Raw genomic sequence first — 20,496 nt, 5'->3', positions numbered from 1 at the left:
ATTGAAAATTCCCAGCGTAGCGGTGGGAGAAGCCGATCACGGTCACACGGCGCGCCACGTACGCGCAACACTAGCGGTAGCAGGAAGAGGACACCGGCAGATCCAGACTGGCTTTGCTACTACCACTATAAGTTTAGAGCCCGAGCACACAAATGTGTTCAACCGTGTACGTGGAAGACATCGAACCAGCCTACTGGCAGTGCGGAAAACTAGCTTCGGTCCTGTCTGCGGCGGGAGGCTGTGACCCATCGATAAATTACCGCTTGTGTATAACTGACGAAAACAGTAAATTACGGTTTTTAATAGATAGTGGTGCTAATGTGTCAGTGTTACCCCGGTGGGCAGTGCGCGAGAAAAATAGAGCGTGCGAGGACTATAGACTGTATGCCGCGAACGGTACACCTATTAAGACATTTGGGTTGCATAGTTTAGTATTAAATTTAAAGTTAAGGAGAGCATTTCGGTGGACATTTATAGTTGCTGACGTTAGACAGCCTATAATAGGAGCCGATTTTTTAACTAAGTATAAGTTAGTGGTAGATTTTAGTAAACGGAAACTAGTGGATCAGGTAACAAATTTTAATGTTATTGCTAGTATGTCACAGTGCATGGAAAGTTCAATAACTACAATTCATAATCAACACCCACATTATAGTTTGTTAGCTAAATATCCAGATTTAACTAAACCGGTATCTTTTAAGGAAGTTCCTAAGCATAGCGTTTGTCATCACATCGAGACGAACGGTCCGCCTGTTCAATGTCGAGCAAGACCGTTACCGCCAGACCGATACGCTAAGGCTAAAGAGGAATTTCGGTTAATGTGTGAAATGGGAATATGCAGACCCAGTAAAAGCGCGTGGGCAAGCCCTCTGCATATAGTGCTTAAAAAAAATGGGCAGATAAGGCCATGTGGTGACTATAGGCGCTTAAATGCTATTACTAAGCCTGATAGTTACCCTATACCCAGGTTACGCGATTTCACGTACTTACTCGCTGGTAAGAAAATTTTTTCACGGTTAGATATAAACAGAGCTTACAATTGCATACCAGTTAACGAGATGGACATTGAAAAGACGTCTGTGTCAACCCCTTTCGGGGCTTTCGAATTCATCAGACTTCCTTTTGGCCTTCGAAATGCTGGCCAAAGTTTTCAGCGTTTTATGTGTCATAGCGTACTCCCAGACTTAGATTTTTTATTCGTGTATATAGATGATATAATAATTGCAAGTAACAACGTCGACGAGCATAGAAAACATTTAGAGGAAGTATTTAGTCGCTTAGAGAAGTTCGGCATTACTCTGAATATATCAAAGTGTTGTTTCGAACAGACAAAATTGGAGTTTTTAGGTCATGAAGTAACAACGGAAGGGATTCGTCCACTCGACGAGAAGGTGAAAGCCATCATCGAGTTTCCGAGGCCAGCTACTGTGGACCAACTCCGGAGATTTTTAGGTATGTTAAATTTCTATAGATCACACATACCAGGTGCCGCTGAAAAGCAGTCTGAGTTGGATCGCTATTTAACGAATACAAAAAAAAAAGATAAGTCAAAAATCGCTTGGACTGATTCAGCAAACGCTCAGTTTGAGCAGTGTAAACAGAGCCTAAGTGACGCCGCGACGTTAACGTATCCTGCGATAGACAAACCTTTGGCGCTTATGACGGATGCTTCAGAGTCATGCATGGGTGCGGTTCTACAGCAAAGAGAAGGTAACGTATGGAAACCTATTGCTTATTTTTCTAAAAAGTTCTCGGAAGCACAAAGGAAATATAGTACCTATGATCGAGAGTTATTAGCCATTTATTCGGCGATAGCTCACTTTCGATATATGATAGAAGGTCGTAATTTTATTGTGTATACTGACCATAGACCTCTAATTTATGTTTTTTCAAAGATAGGTAGCGTGAAAGAGCTACCTAGGCGAGCTAGACAGATAATGTTCATTAGCGAATTCACTACGGACATACGCCACGTGAGCGGGTTAGATAACATAGTAGCTGACACTTTGTCCCGCGTGGAAGAAATTGTTTGTCCTACGGTCATTGATTTCACGGAACTCGCACGTGTACAAAATGATGACGAAGAGTTAAGCGAACTAAAAAAAATACAATACAAAAACATCGTGATGCCAGGCACCGATAGTTGCGTTGTTTGCGAAACATCGACTAATAAGGCCCGACCATACTTACCGGAAAGTTTTAGACGTATCGCTTTCGATGCAATTCATAGTTTAAGTCACCCGGGTATTCGCGCTACCAACAAAATGGTTAGAGATAGATACTTTTGGGTAGGTATGAATAAAGATATCCGAAGATGGGCTAAGGCCTGTATCCCATGTCAACGATCTAAGATTCAAAAGCATACTGTATCCGATTTAGGTACTTTCGAGAAAGTAGATCGTTTTAGTCACTTAATGATTGACATAATAGGCCCTCTCAATACATCACCCGAGGGATATAGATACTGTTTGACTATGATAGATAGAGGTACGCGTTGGCCAGAAGCTGTCCCAATTAAAGAAATCACAGCTGAAGTAGTAGCCAAAGCTCTTTATGAAAACTATATAACGCGTTTCGGAGTATTTTTTAAGTGTACTTCCGATCAAGGTCGTTGTTTCGAGAGTAATCTTTTCAAGCAACTCATGAATCTTATGGGTATTGAAAAGATCCGCACTACCGCTTATCACCCGCAGAGTAATGGGATGATAGAACGGTGGCACAGATCTTTAAAAGCAGCACTTATGGCTAGACTGTCAACTAAAAGTTGGGTAGAAGAACTACCAACCGTTTTACTAGGTTTAAGAGCCGCTGTACGGGCAGACACTAATGTTAGTTGTGCTGAAATGGTATACGGCACAAGTATTAGGCTGCCAGGTGAATTTTATGATATAAGTAAGGATAACATTTTAGATAGCTCTAGTTATGTAAGCAAATTAAAAAGTATAATTAATGATTTAAAACCTGTTAAAAGGGTCAATAAAGACTCGAGAAAAATTTTTGTTCACCAGGATTTACACACTTGTGACAAAGTATTTATCAGGAACGACGCGGTGCGTAAGCCTCTCCAAGCGCCTTACGACGGTCCGTACCGAGTAATTAGCAGGACAGAGAAAGTTTTTAAGGTCCAATTACCCACACGTCAGGTTATAGTTTCTATAGATCGGTTGAAACCAGCTTATATTTTGGAGGAAAACGATAATCCCCAAAATACTATGTCGTCAAAAACTACGGAACCGATTTTAAAAAAGAAAGTCACAGTGTGTACGGTCCCTTATAATACCAACGGTGTAAAATGCAAAACAACGAGCAGTGGTCGCGTCAGCCGCGTACCTGCACGTTATGCTTAGTTGCATTATTGTTAATTGTTTCGTCATGTTTATAATTTTAAGAAATGATTTATATTTATCACGTAGTACCAAAATTTTTTCTAGAATAAGTAATATATTAAGTTAGGTAAATATATATTAGTGTGCAATGTTAAAGTAAAAACCATATTCTGTTTAAAGTAATTGTATTTGAAGGTGTTCTACAAAATTGTTTACATAATATTACACTTATACAAATTTTACATTGTCATTTATATATTTTTTTTTTTTTTTGTTTAAAAATTTTTTTTGTTGTTAGCTTTACAGAGTTCATTAGTTTAAGTGTAACAAGTGTATGCTCCTCGTGAAACGTTTTGTCAGCATTGTGCTTATAGTGTTAAGAATGAAACACCCCTATACTACCTATACATTGTTTCCTGTAAAAAAAAAAAAAAAAAAAAAGGGGGTGGAATGATGTGGTGGTCACACACACATAGATTGTAAATGAAAATGCTACTTAAGCATTTTCGTAATTATGACGAAGTCAATACGGGCGGTTTGCCGCCAGTCGTTACCTAACCGTTGTAACTGATAGTCAATACAAGTGTTTTATCAGTAGAGCCTACTATTATTTATCACCCATAACCGCTACCCAGGACACGACATACCTTACTCAAACCCAAATATATAAGTATCCAAATAGTACCAAAGTGGTACAAAAATCTTAAAAAAGATATTTAAGACCTTCGGGCACAGATTAGACTAATAATAACATGCAAGTGATCCCATCAAGTGAAAAAATGCAAACAGGACAAGATCATCCCTCTATTTTGCCAGGTCTTACAAAAACACTTCTTGGACAAAGCGGAATCCGCTAGATCCATATACATAAAATCTTAATATTGTTATATGGTAGGTTGATAGTAATAAGAAATTTAGTTCTTGATTGTAACTCGAATAGAAATGAATGATAAAAATCATAATTATTAACTAAGTTATGATTTATTTCAAACTTTCTCCCTTTCGCTCTTAACATCTACCTTTGTTTAATTATCATATATGAACAAGGATGCAAGGAAATATAATATATGATCAAACGAACTTCCAAGTGAAGTTCGATCATTATTATATGAGTTGCATCCTTGGAATATATGATCACCCACCCTCCCGGAAGCTCTCCCAAATAATACAGGAAAGTTTGTACAAGTTACAATACCTTCTCTTAAATAATGAGAGATATCCAAGATGGAGGTCTGAGGTGGCATTACGAGTAATAAGAAGTACTTTTTTGACTTCCTATTTTAATTTTCTTTAAAAATAGTGCGCATAGTTACCAACCAAATAAGGACACTACCTTTGTTTAATTATCATATATTCCAAGGATGCAACTCATATAATAATGATCGAACTTCACTTGGAAGTTCGTTTGATCATATATAACTATTACTTATTACTGTTGGGATACAATATTGATGGGTGCTTATAATTTTCTTGTGAATATATAATCATACAAAAATAACGTAAGGAAATAAAAATAGCCATTGTCATCTTTTGATAAGAACGGAGTAAAACTATTAAAAACTGAATAAATAAAACAAAGGTAATAATAATATGTAATGAAATGCATAATAACATGTGTCGGAGGATTTTTTTTTTTTTTTTTTATTCTTTACAAGTTAGCCCTTGACTACAATCTCACCTGATGGTAAGTGATGATGCAGTCTAAGATGGAAGCGGGCTAACTTGTCAAGGAGGAGGATGAAAATCCACACCCCTTTCGGTTTCTACACGGCATCGTACCGGAACGCTAAATCGCTTGGCGGTACGTCTTTTGCCGGTAGGGTGGTAACTAGCCACGGCCGAAGCCTCCCACCAGCCAGACCTGGACAAATTAAGAAAATCTCAATCTGCCCAGCCGGGGATCGAACCCAGGACCTCCGTCTTGTAAATCCACCGCGCATACCACTGCGCCACGGAGGCCGTCAAAAAGGAATAGATAGTAGCGCCATCTTACATTAAATAGAGTAACTAATTAGGCGATATCTGTTGGAAGCGTCAAGGAGTGCGTGTCGTTTATCTGTTAGTTGTTTGTCTGTGGACATCTGTCAGTTTATGAAGTGTGTAACAAGCATGTTAAATTAGGTAATAAAGTTAAGTTAGGTGGTAAGTTCTTAATGCTAAGTTTATATAATTCAAAATATTTACAATATATATTATGTGAATATGCGCGTGTGGTGGTGGGTTTGTATGTGTGTGTGTGTGTGTGTGTGTGTGTGTGTGTGTGTGTGTGTGTGTGTGTGTGTGTGCGTGTGTGTGTGTGTGTGTGTGTGTGTGTTTTTTTGCGGCGGCTTTCAATGCGGCGAAGTTCCTGAAGAACTTCTGTTGCAAACACGCTTGTTGCCTCCCAGGCTTCCTTCGGCGACGTCATGTCTTTAATTACATATTCTGGCCTACTTCCATGTTTCAGGATATTCTTCCAGGCATTGCGTGCTGTATCAAACCTAGGACACGTGAAAAATACGTGTTCTGCGTCTTCGTTGACTCCGGAACAGGACGGGCACTTCGGGATGTATTGTGCTTGTGTTTATACAGGTAGTTTGGGAATAAGGCGATACGTCCACCTGCCATTTTCAGAATTATCCCACCTTTTTTGTCATCGCCTCCTGCTGTTGCGGCGTTCTTCACATTTTATTTCTTCAGTGCTCTGGTTTCTTGATGATTTTCGATGGTAAAGAGCTTTTCGTTCTTCTGCAAGTTCTTCGATTGGCAGCATTCCAGCGATTACGCATGCTGCATCATCAGACACCGTGCGAAAAGCGCTAACTACTCTCAAAGCACTCAGTCGGTATATTGGCACGAGTTTTCTCCGTGATGCTTGTATACGGAGTGTATCACCCCATATGGAGATTCCATATGTGAGGACAGATGTGACCACAGACGACAGTAGTGTCCTCCTCTTCTGTTTCGGGCCTCCAACATTAGGCATCAGGCGTGATAAAGCTGCTCTTACCAACGACGCTTTGGCAGCTTGCTGTTTGAAGCTCAAACGAGCGTCAATCATCACTCCCAGGTAACGGATGAACGGTTGAGATATAATTTCATGTGCTCCGACTCGCAGTGTGATAGTTTCGAGTTGCTTCCTGCTAGTGATGAGAACTGCCTCTGTCTTGTGTTCAGCTAACTTCAAGCCAACTGTGTCCATCCAACAGTTGATTTTTCGAAGGCAGTATCAAACGCCAGGTTGATCTCTTCAATATGTTTTGCAACGATCACTAAAGCTACATCATCTGCGTATGCCACCAGATTGACTTCTCTTGGCAATATTAGTCTGAGTAATCCATCGTACATAATATTCCACAGTAATGGTCCCAGGACAGAACCTTGAGGTACTCCTCCAGTGATTTTGTATTCTTTCTGGCCAGACTCCGTATCGTATTTTAGCAATCTGTCTTTGAAGTAGCTTCTTACCATTTTTTGTAGGTATCCTGGAACATTCATTTCAGTGAGAGCTGTCATGATGCAGTTCCAGTTGGCAGAGTTAAATGCGTTTTTAATGTCCAGCGTTGCCAATAGACAGTATTTCTTCGCTCCTCGATTCCATCTGGTTCCAGCAATTGCTTTTTCCGCTATATTAACGACAACGTCGATCGCATCCAAAGTGGAGCGTCCTTTTCGGAATCCGTATTGGTTGCCAGAAAGTTGAGGTTCGACTATCGCTTCGATCCTTCTATGAATGATACTTTCAAGTATTATCTTTTCCACCTTCTTTTCAGCATTTCCGTCGGCAATTAGGCTGCAATCCATAGCTATTTTGAAGGTATCGGGATCAAAGGTACTCACTTTCCAGCCATTGGAGTTCGTTTTCTTGTGGACCTTTTTGTTGTTTCGGCTTACTTCCAATTCCCATATAATGTAGACGCTGTGGTCACTGGCTGTGTACAAGTCCATTAACTCCCAGGAATAGCTCCCCTTAACGAGACTGCCGCTGACAAATGTGAGATCTACTATCGACGACGAGTCACCTCTAGTAAATGTTGGTTTATTTCCTTTATTCAGCAAAACTACGTCGAGAGTAGACATTTTATTTTTATTTTTTATTTTTTTTTTTATTTTTATTTCTTAGGGATAGTTAACATTTACATATTATTTCTTAAATCTAAAAGTAAACGTAAAAATAGTTTAAACATGTAAACAACAATACTATCCACGAATACACATACGAAAATAATGGCGTCACAAAATACACAAACAAATCTATTACAAAAAAAAAAAAAAAACAAACAAACATAAATCTATATAAAAAAAAGAGAGAATTATAACAATAATAATTAAAAATACAATGAAACACAAATAGGTAAGAAAAAAAAAGTAATAATAATTATAATAAGAGATCTAATAATAAGAATTAAGACACTATTACTACTCAGGTACTTAATTTTTGAAGAGTGATTGAGATGGCCTTTTTATATTGGGGTTCGGACAAGGCAAATACGTCCACATCGTCAAATAGCTTGTTGTAGGTGTCCACAAGCCGACGCACAGGCGCGCGCTTTCCAGCGTTGGTTTTACAGAAATTGACAGCGAATAAATTATAAGCACGCACCCGACGTTGACCTGCGTACTTCAAAACATTTAGTGATAATTTACATACTAAGTCAGGACAATCATATTTATTATTGATGAGTCCATGCAATACCATTGCTTCAAGCAACTTGCGTCTAGATTCAAGAGTAAGAAGATTGTATTTAGTTAATAGCTCAGCGTAAGGGAGTCTTGATCTATAGCATCTGTAGTGCATTGAACGGAGGAACTTCTTTTGGACCATTTCTATCTGGTTTTTGTATTTGTCGTAAAAGGGGTTCCATATACAACACGCATACTCTAACTGAGGCCTTATTAAAGACTTGTATAAAGATAAGTAAGTCGAGGGTTTTGAAAAGTCTTTTGTTGAACGCATCACAAACCCATATAGGCGGTATGCATTATTTACGATTTTATTTATGTGTTCGTCGAGGTGTAATTTGGAGTCGAGCTGAACACCGAGATCGCGTACGGAAGAAGTCTTTTTTAAATTTACATCGACGAGCATATACGAAAAATCAATCGGGGTTTTTTTTTTCGTAAACGTAATGGCGTGACATTTTGGTAGACTTAAATTTAATTTATTCAGTATGCAGTATTCTGTCAAACGCTTTAAATCCTCTTGAAGTAGATGACAGTCTGTTTCTTTGTTAATTTCTTGGAATATTTTTAAGTCATCAGCATATAATAAGAATTTACTATGTTTGAAACAACTATGAATATCGTTTATGTATATTATGAAAAGTAAGGGCCCTAATATGGAACCTTGTGGTACGCCAGACGTCACGGATACCCAATTTGACTTGAAACCATTTACTACGACACGTTGACTTCGACAAGTGATGTAAGATGCAAACCACCGCAAAAGATTTCCTCGGATCCCATTAAAGGCAATCTTTTGAAGCAGGAGTTCGTGATCTACCTTGTCAAAAGCTTTACAAAAGTCCGTATAAACAGCATCAACTTGTTCACCCTTGTCCAGGCTGTCAAAAAGGGCGTTAGTGAAATGTAACAAATTTGTGACGGTAGATTTCCGTTTAACGAATCCATGTTGTTCGGGTATGATAATGTTATGAAGTAATGGGTACAAAGCATTGTGCACTAATCTTTCAAAAACCTTCGATAAAATACAGAGCAAGGATATGGGTCGATAGTTAGCAACATCATTCTTTGGACCACTTTTATAAACGGGTACTACATTTGCTTGTTTCCAGATATGAGGTACGATCGACTCCTTAAGACATTTATTGTAGATGAGACCTATGGGCCAGCATATAGATTTATATGTATTATTTAAGAATATTGCTGGGAGGTGGTCAGGACCCGCTCCTTTGGAGGTATCAAGATATTTCAATTCTTTACAAACTTGTTCTGGGCTAAACTGTAAACTGTCTATTAACAACTGGTTGCAACTATCGCCATCAGGAGGGGTCCAGTTCTCCAAGCATAGTGATGATGGTTCGTAGACGGATTGAAAGAACTCCGAGAACATATTACATATGTTATCCGGATCGCTAGATTGTGTGGACTTATACTTCATTGTAGAAGGTATTCCAGATTTACCTTTGCGGTTAGCAACATATGTGAAAAAATACTTGATATTTGAACGCACGCTATCCTCCACCGACTTTTTATAAGTGGCAAAGCATTTCGAACACTGGGTACTAAATCTTTTCCTGAAGATTGAAAATGTTTCATAGTCAGAGATATTGTTGTACTTTTTCCATTTTATCCAGGCATTGTTTTTATTTTTAAATATACGAATGAGTGAAGGTGAGAACCAAGTTGGATATTTGGCACGAGTTACTTTTAAGGGTACGTGTGATTTTATAATACTATAAATTTGTTCATAGAAAATTTCAAGTATTTTCTCGGAGTTCTTGTCTAGAAATAGTTCCTCCCATGGTATCGCTTTGATACTTTCGTTGATGGCTTCAAAATTAGCCTGTCTATAATTATAACGGGGAACATTATTCTGAATGATAGGAAGGCCTAGTTCGGCTGTTTTTATTATGAGCGGTGGATGGTGAATTGATTCATTAAGTAGGGGAACGTCAGGTTTTTCAACGGTACAATCGCTAGATGATAAAACTAGGTCTAGGATTCTGCCTTGGTTATAAGAATTGCGAATAGTATTGTATTGAGCGGCGTTTAACGTTGACAAAAAATTCAGCATTTCCAAGGTTACAGGAGTGACACCGTCACATAACAGCCCATTACCCTGTGAATTCGGAGTCCAAGATGCGTGAGGTAGGTTGAAGTCACCGATAATGTAAAATTTATCCACATTTACTTCATTCATTAGATTTGACAAAGATTCGAAATAGTTTTTATATGCTTCTATGTAGGAACTAGGTGGAATATATACGCCTGAAAAAATAATACGAGCAAACGTTCTATTACCAGGAATCTCCACGTTAATGCATTCCAAGTATCTGTGCATGACGCAACTACTCGGTACAGTAATTTCGGATGGTCTTAGGTTCTTCAACACCGCTACTAAAACGCCTCCTCCGTCCGCCTTTTTAGTAGCCGCGCGATCGCGATCACACCGAAACACTACGTACCGCTGGTCAATGAATTCACTATCATTGATCTCGGGTACCAGCCAGGTTTCGGTTAGGATTATAATGTCATACGAATTCGATAGAATATTCATGTACAGAGTCTGTAGTTTACTACGTATACCCCCACAGTTCTGATAGTACATTATTATATTTCTGTTACACACTGCTATGCCGTCGGTAATAAATACACATTAGTAAAAGAATTATGCTAAAATGAGTAAAGTAAATCAATAAGTTGATATTACATAGTATATTAAAGCGGGTGTTATATTTTTTAAGATATAATATTGCAAGTATAATTACAATAGTTGTAGGTATTGAGAGATATGTACTCGTAAGGTGACATAGCTTAGGCAACAGTATTGCATGTTTACGAATACTCATGTCCGGTTGACTTAGGAAAACGAGCGTTATTGTAATACGAATAAAGCCTTTATTTGCAGTTTTGTAATAAGTAGCACATGTGACCACATATTTATTAAAAAGTTGAGTTACCCTGAATATGTAATAGTATAAATGAAAACAAAAACAAAAGTTCACTGTTAAAAAATACATACAATACATTAAAGAAAATGAGAAAGAGTTAGTGTCAATTAGTCCATACAATAGGTTTTTAAGTTTCCATTCGGGTGAGAGAACATTTAAATTTAACAAAGTCATTACAAGATCGTACAGCAAACGCTGGAGAATTGTCGTTTTGTCTGACGAGTATTGTGGCATTCTTAACCCACACGTATTTATAATTACATTTTTTAGCTTCCTCACGGCACTGACGAAAAAGAGTTTTATTTTTTAACGTGAGGTGTTCGTTTAGGTATATATCTTGCGAGTGTCCCGAGATTCCTATTTGATCGCTTCTTACCTTTTTCATTTTACGATATGCGCTTAACACATTATCTCTAACGGAGCGAGCTGAAAATTTGACGATTACGTTTTTTGGTTTATTGTTTTGCTGATGAGCGTGGGGTACCCGGTGGATAGAGACGACATCTTTTTGTTGGATAGGGTATTTAATAACAGAGCCTATCGCATCCAGTATTGTTATGAGGTTTTCATTTTTCTTCTCGGGGACGTTGACGATCTCGACGTTGCACTGCCTGGCTTGCTGTTCCAGGCAGTCGATTTTATACTCGAGGGTTGAGACAAGGCTATGAGATTCCTGCGCGTCTTTTTTGTGACCTTCGAGGGTGTGAACTTTTTTTTCTAGGTCTTCGTTTTGCTTTGATAAGTATTGAGTAGATGATTTCAGCTCGGCAACTTCTTGAGATAGATTGGTGAAGCCGCTCTTCAAGTTGTTTTGATCTGTCCTCAAAGTCTGAATTTCATGCTTCATATCGGATAAAGCGCTTTTGATGTCGTTACTAATTTGACTTAAAGAATTATCAATTTCATTACGCCACCCATTAAGCATTAATTGGAGCTCTTGCGTGAAAGCACGCCAGTCTTGGTCTGCATTAGTACGATTTTGTTGTGGTAGTGAGGCGGTTTCTTCCACAGAGGGGATTACAGAACTGCGTACAGGGGTATTTTCTCGGTTCCCTCTGTGACGATTTGAAACATTGGAGCAAGCAGGGCACTGCCAGGAGGCCAGGTACTCCTTAGACATTGTTGCGAGTTGGTGCAAATTTATATTGAGACATTCACAGTGGTACGAGGATTTACAGAGATGACACTGCATGAGGGATTGCCTGGTCACGGGACGTCCGCACCCACTGCCGCACTCAATATTTCGAGGCATTTTCGGCCCTTTTGGTTGTAATAAATGTTGAAAACGCAGGAACAAAATACGAATAAACTGGCGGTTGAACAACAAATCACTTGAAGACAGTTCACGCGAAATTGACCCGGCACACTGTAGTTATTAAGTCGCTAATCGCGTAGCAAGATCACTAATGACAGACAAACTTGCCACAACAGCTGATTCACTTAATTGCAAGCGGTTTTTATCACGATTACTTCTTAATAATATGTTAAGTTTCAGTCGATATAACACTTTTAACTACAAATTTACACATTTAACTCTGAGGATAACACTGTGAATTGCGAATATTTCTACTATTTCAATTATAATTCGATTTTAAATACGGAGACAATGTAAGTATGTTTTGTTGACGCCAGCGCCACCTCTAATAGACATGGCATCACATGGCTTCCAGTAAAGCTTCTCCTCGCGTATTTGTCTTTTTACTGCCCCAGTCTATTGCCCAAGAGTTAAAATCTCCGGCTATTGCCACGCAAGAGTGTTGTTTTGCATCTGCAGTAAGTCGGTCCAGGAAGTCCAAGAATTCGTTGAGTGAAAGACTGGGCGGAGCATAACAGCTGCATGTGTGTGTGTGTGTGTGTGTGTGTGTTTTTTTTTTTTTTTTTTCCTCAGAGGTTTCGGAAAAATACATTTACGTATCATTAGGGCTTGATGGTCTGCCCCGGTAAGTCGGGCTCGGGTAACCACTACCGACTAAAAAACCTCCTCCTCTGGTCTTCAGCCTCTGTGACCCCCGCGGACCCGCCGTTAGGCATTACTTCGCGGGGAGAGGGTCTTGCGCTACTGCTTCTTCAGGTATTTGCTTCGGCTCTTTCAATGCGGCGAAGTTCCTGAAGAACTTCCGTCGCAAACACGCTTGTTGCCTCCCAGGCTTCCTTCGACGACATCATGTCTTTAATTACATGTTCTGGCCTACTTCTATGTTTAAGGATATTCTCCCAGGCATTGCGTGCTGTTTCAAACCTAGGACACGTAAAAAATACGTGTTCTGCGTCTTCGTTGACTCCGATACAGGACGGGCACATTGGAGATGTATTGTGCTTGTGCTTATACAGATATTCACGGAAACACCCATGCCCTGAGATCATCTGTGTTAGGTAATAGTTGACTTCTCCATGCTTGCGGTCGAGACAGACATCTAGTTTGGGAATAAGGCGATACGTCCACCTGCCGTTTACCGAATTATCCCATCTTTTTTGCCATCGCTTCGTGCTGTTGCGACGTTCTTCACATTTTATTTCCCCAGTGCTCAGACTACTTGATAATTTTCGACGGTACAGAGCTTTCCGTTCTTCTGCAAGTTCTTCAATTGGCAGTCGGTACACTGGCACGAGTTTTCTCCGTGATGTTTGTATACGGAGTGTATCACCCCATATGGAGATTCCGTATGTGAGGACAGATGTGACCACTGATGACAATAGTGTCCTCCTCTTCTGTTTCGGGCCTCCGATATTAGGCATCAGACGTGATAAAGCCGCTCTTACCACCGACGCTTTGGCACATACATGCTCAGCCTGCTGTTTGAAGTTGAGACGAGCGTCAATCATTACTCCCAGATAACGGATGAACGGCTGAGATATAATTTCATGAGCCCCAACTCGCAGTGTGATGGTTTCGAGTTGTTTCCTGCTAGTGATGAGAACTGCCTCTGTCTTGTGTTCAGCTAACTTTAAGCCAACTGTGTCCATCCAACAGTTGATTTTTTCGAAGGCAGTATCAAAAGCCAGGTGGATCTCTTCGATATGTTTTGCAACAATCACCAAGGCCACATCATCTGCGTATGCCACAAGATTGACTTCTCTTGGCATTATTAATTTGAGTAATCCATCGTAAATAATATTCCATAATAATGGTCCAAGAACGGAACCTTGAGGTACTCCTCCAGAAATTTTATATTCTTTTTGGCCAGCCTCCGTATCATATTTCAGCACCCTGCCACTGAAGTAGCTTCTCACCATCCTTTGCAGGTATCCTGGAACATTCATTTCGGTGAGAGCTGTCATGATGCAGTTCCACTTGGCAGAGTTAAACGCGTTCTTTATATCCAGCGTTGCAATTAGGCAGTACTTCTTCGCGCCTCGCTTCCATCTTGTTCCTGCAATTGCTTTTTTCGCTATGTTAACCACAACGTCGATTGCATCCAAGGTAGAGCGTCCTTTTCGGAATCCGTATTGGTTGCTAGAAAGTTGAGGTTCGACTATAGATTCGATCCTTCTATGGATTATACTTTCTAGTATTTTGCCCGCTGTGTCCAACATGCATAGTGGACGATAAGCTGATGGATCGTCTGCCGGTTTCTTTCCTTTAGGTAGAAGTACTAACCTCTGTCGTTTCCATTTTTGAGGAAAAATACCCTCTTTAAGGCAAGCATTGTAAACCCCCAAGAACAATTGTGGTGCCGCTTTGATCGCTTCTTTTAGGGCAATGTTTGGGATTCCATCCAATCCTGGTGCTTTTGTATTCCCTACCTTACTGCACACTTCCATCTTGTTTGGGTGCCCCCATATGATTTACGAAGTGACTTAATGGCGTTCAGCGTGATTTCGTCTCTTGCTCCGATAACCTTATGTAATGCTTCGAGAATTTCCTCCTTTGTTGTTATTTCATCAAGATCTCTGATTTCAATATCTTCTTCAGACCCTTTACTAATGACTTGGGCGTCATCCCCGAGGATATTGTTGATGGTTTTTTGCAGATTATGTCCTCTATCTGTGTTCTCTTTTGTGAGAATAATCAACAGGTCCCCAGTAGCTGTTCTGCGTATCTTATCGACCGAGGCTCGGGCTTGTTCGTCAGGGACATCTTTCTTGACTCGACTTAGAATCTCGGCGTATTTTGACTTTTCTTTCGGTCGGACAATCAATGCATTAGGTCTGTTCACTAGTATTTGTTGCCTCTTGTGTTGCAACTTTTTCTCCTTTTTTGTCAAAACCGTTTGCCAGTCTGATATCTTCTTGTCAAGGGGCTGCGTTGTTTCCTTCATGAGAGGGGTTGATCCTTCCTCCTTCCTCTTCTTCTTTTCGTTAGTCACTTCTGGTGACGTTGGCTTCCTCCGTTTGGCTTTGCGAACTTCGCGTCCGGCCTCAGATACCGACTCACAGTCTGTATTCACAGTGTCCACTGACGATGTCGTCTCTGTCACGGTTCTTCTCCGAGGTGATATTGGTTTGCTTGAAGCTTCGGGAGCCGAGATATCAGGACCTTGGTAGATAACACGCCCGTCTTCTATTACTTTTAACCTCTTGTAAGCAATACCGATACTGGCTACCTTGCTTTTTATCTCCTTATGGACATTAATCTTTGGTTGTACAAACTCATGCAGCTCAGTGATGAGCTTCTCGAGATGTACCCAAGCCTGCGTCCTCTTCGTGTCAGCACTTGTAAGTTAGGCTGCTTGTTGGGCATTTTGCCCGTTGTTTTCGCATTTCGTTTCATCGTTCGATTTTTTGTTTGCTTTTATCATTGTGGCTCAACGAGTACCTAACTAGTGAAATATCACTCAATATCACTCACACCTTTTTTGTTTAATTTTGTTGCTAGCATAGTCGATTGACTTGCTAGTCATTATAAATATTAAAATCTTTTTAGAAAAATTATATAAATAGAAAAAAAGCCTAGTCCGAGATAGGATTCGAACCACCGACCCTACGGGTAAAGTTCCGGCGTTTACCGCCGACACCAAATGCTCTTACTAGTAGATGGCGAACTTATCATTTACTATTGGTTGGACATGTGAATTCATAAGAGGGTAATAATTTTATGAATTTGACAGATGTTTATGAGTCACGAAAATAATGATAAATGTATAATGCAGAACATTAAAATAGTTTTGTTTGGCCAAAATATTGTCACTTTTGCACTTTTATACTAAACATAAGCTAAAATAGATGTTAAATAACAGTGTATATTAGTAGTTTCTTGCATGCCAATTGATATAAAAGTACACTTAGCTCGAGAAAGTGATGGAGAAAAAACACTGGTATTCGTAGTTCACGCCCACTTTGATGTTCACAAACGTTTTCACAGTACTACGTGCCCGTGTCTGTGTGTGTGTGTGTGTGTGTGTGTGTGTGTGTGTGTGTGTGTGTGTGTGTGTGTGTGTTTGTGGTGTGTGTGGCGGAGTGTGTGAGCGTGTGTATGTTAATAAATTAATCCATGCGCAACACACATAGTTTAATTTAATTTCAGCAATTTTTCGGTTTCTTCATAATTAATTTCCTTAAAACCATTTATTTAAGAGTTGTTTGCATTTACACCTCGACACGTGTGTGATTTTAAGTGCTCTGTTGACTTTAGTGTATATGAATGGTCCGGAGAAGGCAAAAGATTTACGTGCAAACTGGGTGCGTAACACAGGACATATCCACCTTTGAAGACGAAAGCGCTTGTTTACTGTCGAAGCTCCCTTCTTGTGAAACCTCAGGACGACACTTTTGATGTAAAATTGTCTAACACGCAGATAACCAAGTTCACGGTACAGAGTATCAGTTGGATATCAGAATGGCTTTTTGTAGACAGCTTTCAAAACTGCTCGCTGGGCTCGCTCTAATTTCATTAAGTAGCTTTTGCAGGCTCCCCCCCTAGGCGGGCAGGCAACTGCTTAAAATAGACTGGCAAAACGATTCGTACAAAAGCCCAATAACCTCTTCGTTGGCCACATTACAAAGTTTTTTAAGTATGAATATGAGTTTTCCTAATCTACCACATAGTTCATATATATGTTTATCCCATCTTAACCCTTCGTCTAGTGCAACTCCTAGATATTTTATGTTTCTGACCTGTTCCAGAGCAGGACATTGACAGGTTTTATCAGGATAATATATGCATGAGTGTAGTTTAATATGTAGTTGTTCTTTCGGATCCGTTCGAGTTGACATTCTAAAACTAATGAATTTAGTTTTGTTACCATTAAGCGTAAGAAGATGGTCTCCAAGCCATGAAGAAACATCCTGTAAGCCTTGTTGACATAGATGTCTTACTGAATCCCAACTATCACCGTGGAATATTATTGCAGTGTCGTCCGCAAAGCTGAACAATCGCGCTTAATTAAGGCTAAGTGACTTACGTTTTGGGGCAGCTAGGGGGTTGAAGAATGCAAATGCGTATGATTTTATACTTATTTATTAAGAAATCTTGCAATATTATAATTATTACAAAATTAAATTATAACTACTAGAAAACTCTAATTTCGGCGATCGAAATATAGAGAGTCTAATCCTAACCAGATGTCCCACTCGATCGGAGATTGATCAAAAAGCGCCTTGCATCGCGTGTCCTCCTCTTTTATATCAATACTCATTTGCGTAATTAACTACGTAAATCGCAATCGCTACGTGAATCGCTACGTGAATCCATCGCAACGGAGTATGTAGGGCGCTGAGCAAGCACATTCTGCCGTCCAAGGTTAGATGAGAGCAGGGCACTGGAACATTGCTGTCGTTGCAACCTACTGGACTACAGCGGTCGTAACAAGTGCACAGAAGGTCGTTTATGTAGGTCAAAAATAAGGTAGAGCCAAGCACACATTTTTTTTTCTCGCTGGGAAATGCTTTTACGCATCCCTCCCGGCGGAGTCGCAAAAGGGACTCCGCGGTACCCTCGGGAGGGTATGTGCGACTCGCCGTAGCCAGGACCGGAATACCCACTAAAACCCAGCGCAACCCTCCGCGTCTTAAATGAAGCAGCAACGGATCGAGTAGCACATTCCACATTGGTGCTTCCGACGTGACCCAAACGAGCTAAAGGAGCTAAGCAACATAGAAGAGACAAAAATAAATAAATAAATACATAAATATAGAAAAGATCAAGTCACGAAATTTACGTCATATTTGGGCCAAGTCCGTCTTCTGCGAATCGGTGGAGCATCTGCTGCCATCTCTCTCACTCGCTCAGCTGCTTCCTTGAGCTCCATAACCTCTTCACAGTACAAGCTCATTGCTTGCCACTTTGTCTCGCTGCCGATCATTGAATCTAATAAATTCGCCAATGAGATGTTACCATTGAAAGAAGCAAGCAATGAGTGTCGCTGTGGAGCCCAGCCCGGGCACTCCACCACAGTGTGGTGCGCCGAATCCTCGCTTGCGTCGCACTCCTAGCATCTCGGAGTGGGAGTTCTCTACCCGCTATCTTGTTCAGGTACTTACTTAAGCAACCGTGATCTGTCAGCACCTGAATCAGGTCAGATTGCCTGGATCGTCCTAATTCCAACAGATAAGCACTCGAGGTCCTCTCGCCATCTTTGAACTAGAGCTGTGTCTGCAAGAGAACGCACTCTACAGATGCTCTCCGGATCCGGTCGTACGCTTCTCAACCTCATGTCTGCTCTGAATAGATAGCCTTCTGCCAGCAGTTCCCACGGCGGATCGCTAGCTAGTAGGGTAGCAGCCGTTCATGAAATAGTGCGGTATCCTCGGATCGCGCGTATAGCTATGATTCGCTGTGGCCTCCTCAGCATTGCCTTAATACGAGGGGATACTGCGTGTATCCAGACGGGTGCCCCATATAAAGCCATGCTTCTGATTATAGCGCCATATAAACGTCTGCAAGCAGAAGACGGCCCACCCACGTTGGGCAGTAACCTGCCAAGAGCTGCGGCAGCCTCGACTAATCTGCCTTCTAGCTGCTTGAAGTGCTCGTTGAAGTTCCACCGTCCGTCCAGAATGAGACCTAAGTACTTCATGTTATTTTTAACCTCCACCTGTATGCCCTGGATGGAGATTGTAGCACCTCGTCGGCCGCGGCGGGGACCGTGGAAGAGAATGACCTCGGTCTTCGTTGCGGAGATGTGTAGGCCTAGTGCTCGAATCCTATCTACTATCAGTCCAGAGCCAACGCTCGCCAAGCGCGCCGCCTCCTCGAACGTCTTCCCATTGGCAGTGACGAGGGTGTCGTCTGCGTAACAAAACAGTCTCATCCTTGGGAGCAGCGGACCTTGTAAAAGCCAGTCATAGCCAATGTTCCATAAAACAGGACCTAGGACCGAACCCTGCGGGACACTACTATAAACGCTACGTCGAATTATTTGTCTATGGCTTCCCTCCCACATAATTTTCCTATCCTGGAGGTACGACTTCTGCAGTCTTCTCAAGTAAGCGGGCACTTGGTGGTATTTCAGTGCCTCCAGAATAGTTTCAAATGGAAGACTGTTGAATGCGTTGCGCACGTCGAGTGAGACAGCATGTACCACCCTCCCTCTCTCTACTTCTTCAGTGGACAAACGTCGAAGTGAATCTAGAGCGTCTAAAGTGGAGCGGCCTGCTCTAAATCCGTATTGCGCCTCTGAGAGACCCGGTCCCACCGATTCTATGTGTTTAGTGAGACGTGAGACAATAACCTTTTCGAAAAGCTTTCCCGTCTCATTGAGTTATACAATTGGCCTGTATGCCGAAGAAGAATCTAGTGGACGGCCTTCCTTTCTTATAAGACACAGTCTCCCCTCCTTCCATGATTTTAGGAAATGACCGGTGAAAAGACACTTTTCAAATAAAGTTCGTAGCTGTCCCCCTAGGCAATCCGAGATTGCAAATATTAAAATATCCGGATCTGGAGCCGTCTTCTTTTTGCGTAGGCACTCGAGAGCCTCACCCATGTCCTCCTCTGAAATGGAAGGGATACTTCTTACGTTTTCTTCGTCTCGAGCTCTAGACATAGTTGGAGGAACGTGACACCGTGAGTCTGGCAACAGGTCATCCACTAATTGAAGGAGTACATCAGGTTGTAGTGTCTCCGTGATAGGTGCACGCCGTGAACGAAGTTTATTACGTGCGATGCGGTATGGTCGACCCCAGGGGTCTCTATTTAGGCCTTCCGACATCTCCTCTCGCGCAAGCTCTTTAGCCTTACTTATAGCAACACGAAAGGTTTTTCTTGCCTGACTGTACTCCTCGCACTCAGGCAAGCCTCGAGCTGTGTCTCTAAGGCCATATCTATGCCATTTCATCTTCTACAACGCACGAATGCCCGCCAGGCTCTGTTGCAAACATCGCGGAGATTTGCCAATTCGATGGACCACCAGTAGACTCTTCTGTGCCTCCGCCTTCCGCGGGCTCTTAATGTAGAAGCATCACAGACCATAGTCAGGACGTTATGCAACGAATTCTCAACCTCTTCTACGCTCATATCACGCTCGCTACCTATAGACGTCCACCGATAAAGGATGGCAGCCTCTTCAGCTAATTCGCGATCAAGTAGACTAACATTCCAGCGTGGTAGTCGATTTCTGTTCCGAGGGGATCCTGTGGCCGCTGAGGAGGTTGAAATCTCGAAACGAATATATTTATGG

The 20,496-nt window shown here is 41.1% G+C and overlaps 2 protein-coding genes across 2 annotated transcripts in view; both read right to left on the bottom strand.

Annotated features, from left to right (window-relative positions):
* The window catches only part of LOC128199830 (uncharacterized), a 152,328-nt gene that overhangs the window by 60,325 nt on the left and 71,507 nt on the right, over nt 1-20,496 (bottom strand). The window lies entirely within an intron of this gene.
* LOC112046443 (uncharacterized) lies at nt 9,267-12,574 on the bottom strand. Its single transcript, XM_024083066.2, has one exon. The coding sequence runs from the start codon at nt 12,189-12,191 to the stop codon at nt 11,067-11,069; it is 1,125 nt and encodes a 374-aa protein (XP_023938834.2). The 5' UTR covers nt 12,192-12,574; the 3' UTR covers nt 9,267-11,066.

The sequence above is a fragment of the Bicyclus anynana genome, unplaced genomic scaffold, assembly GCF_947172395.1.
Source record: "Bicyclus anynana unplaced genomic scaffold, ilBicAnyn1.1 scaffold_29_1, whole genome shotgun sequence".
In the NCBI taxonomy this organism is placed as follows: domain Eukaryota; kingdom Metazoa; phylum Arthropoda; class Insecta; order Lepidoptera; family Nymphalidae; genus Bicyclus; species Bicyclus anynana.
Note: the sequence above shows the minus strand (reverse complement) of the source record. Positions and strands in the feature narration are given on the sequence as shown.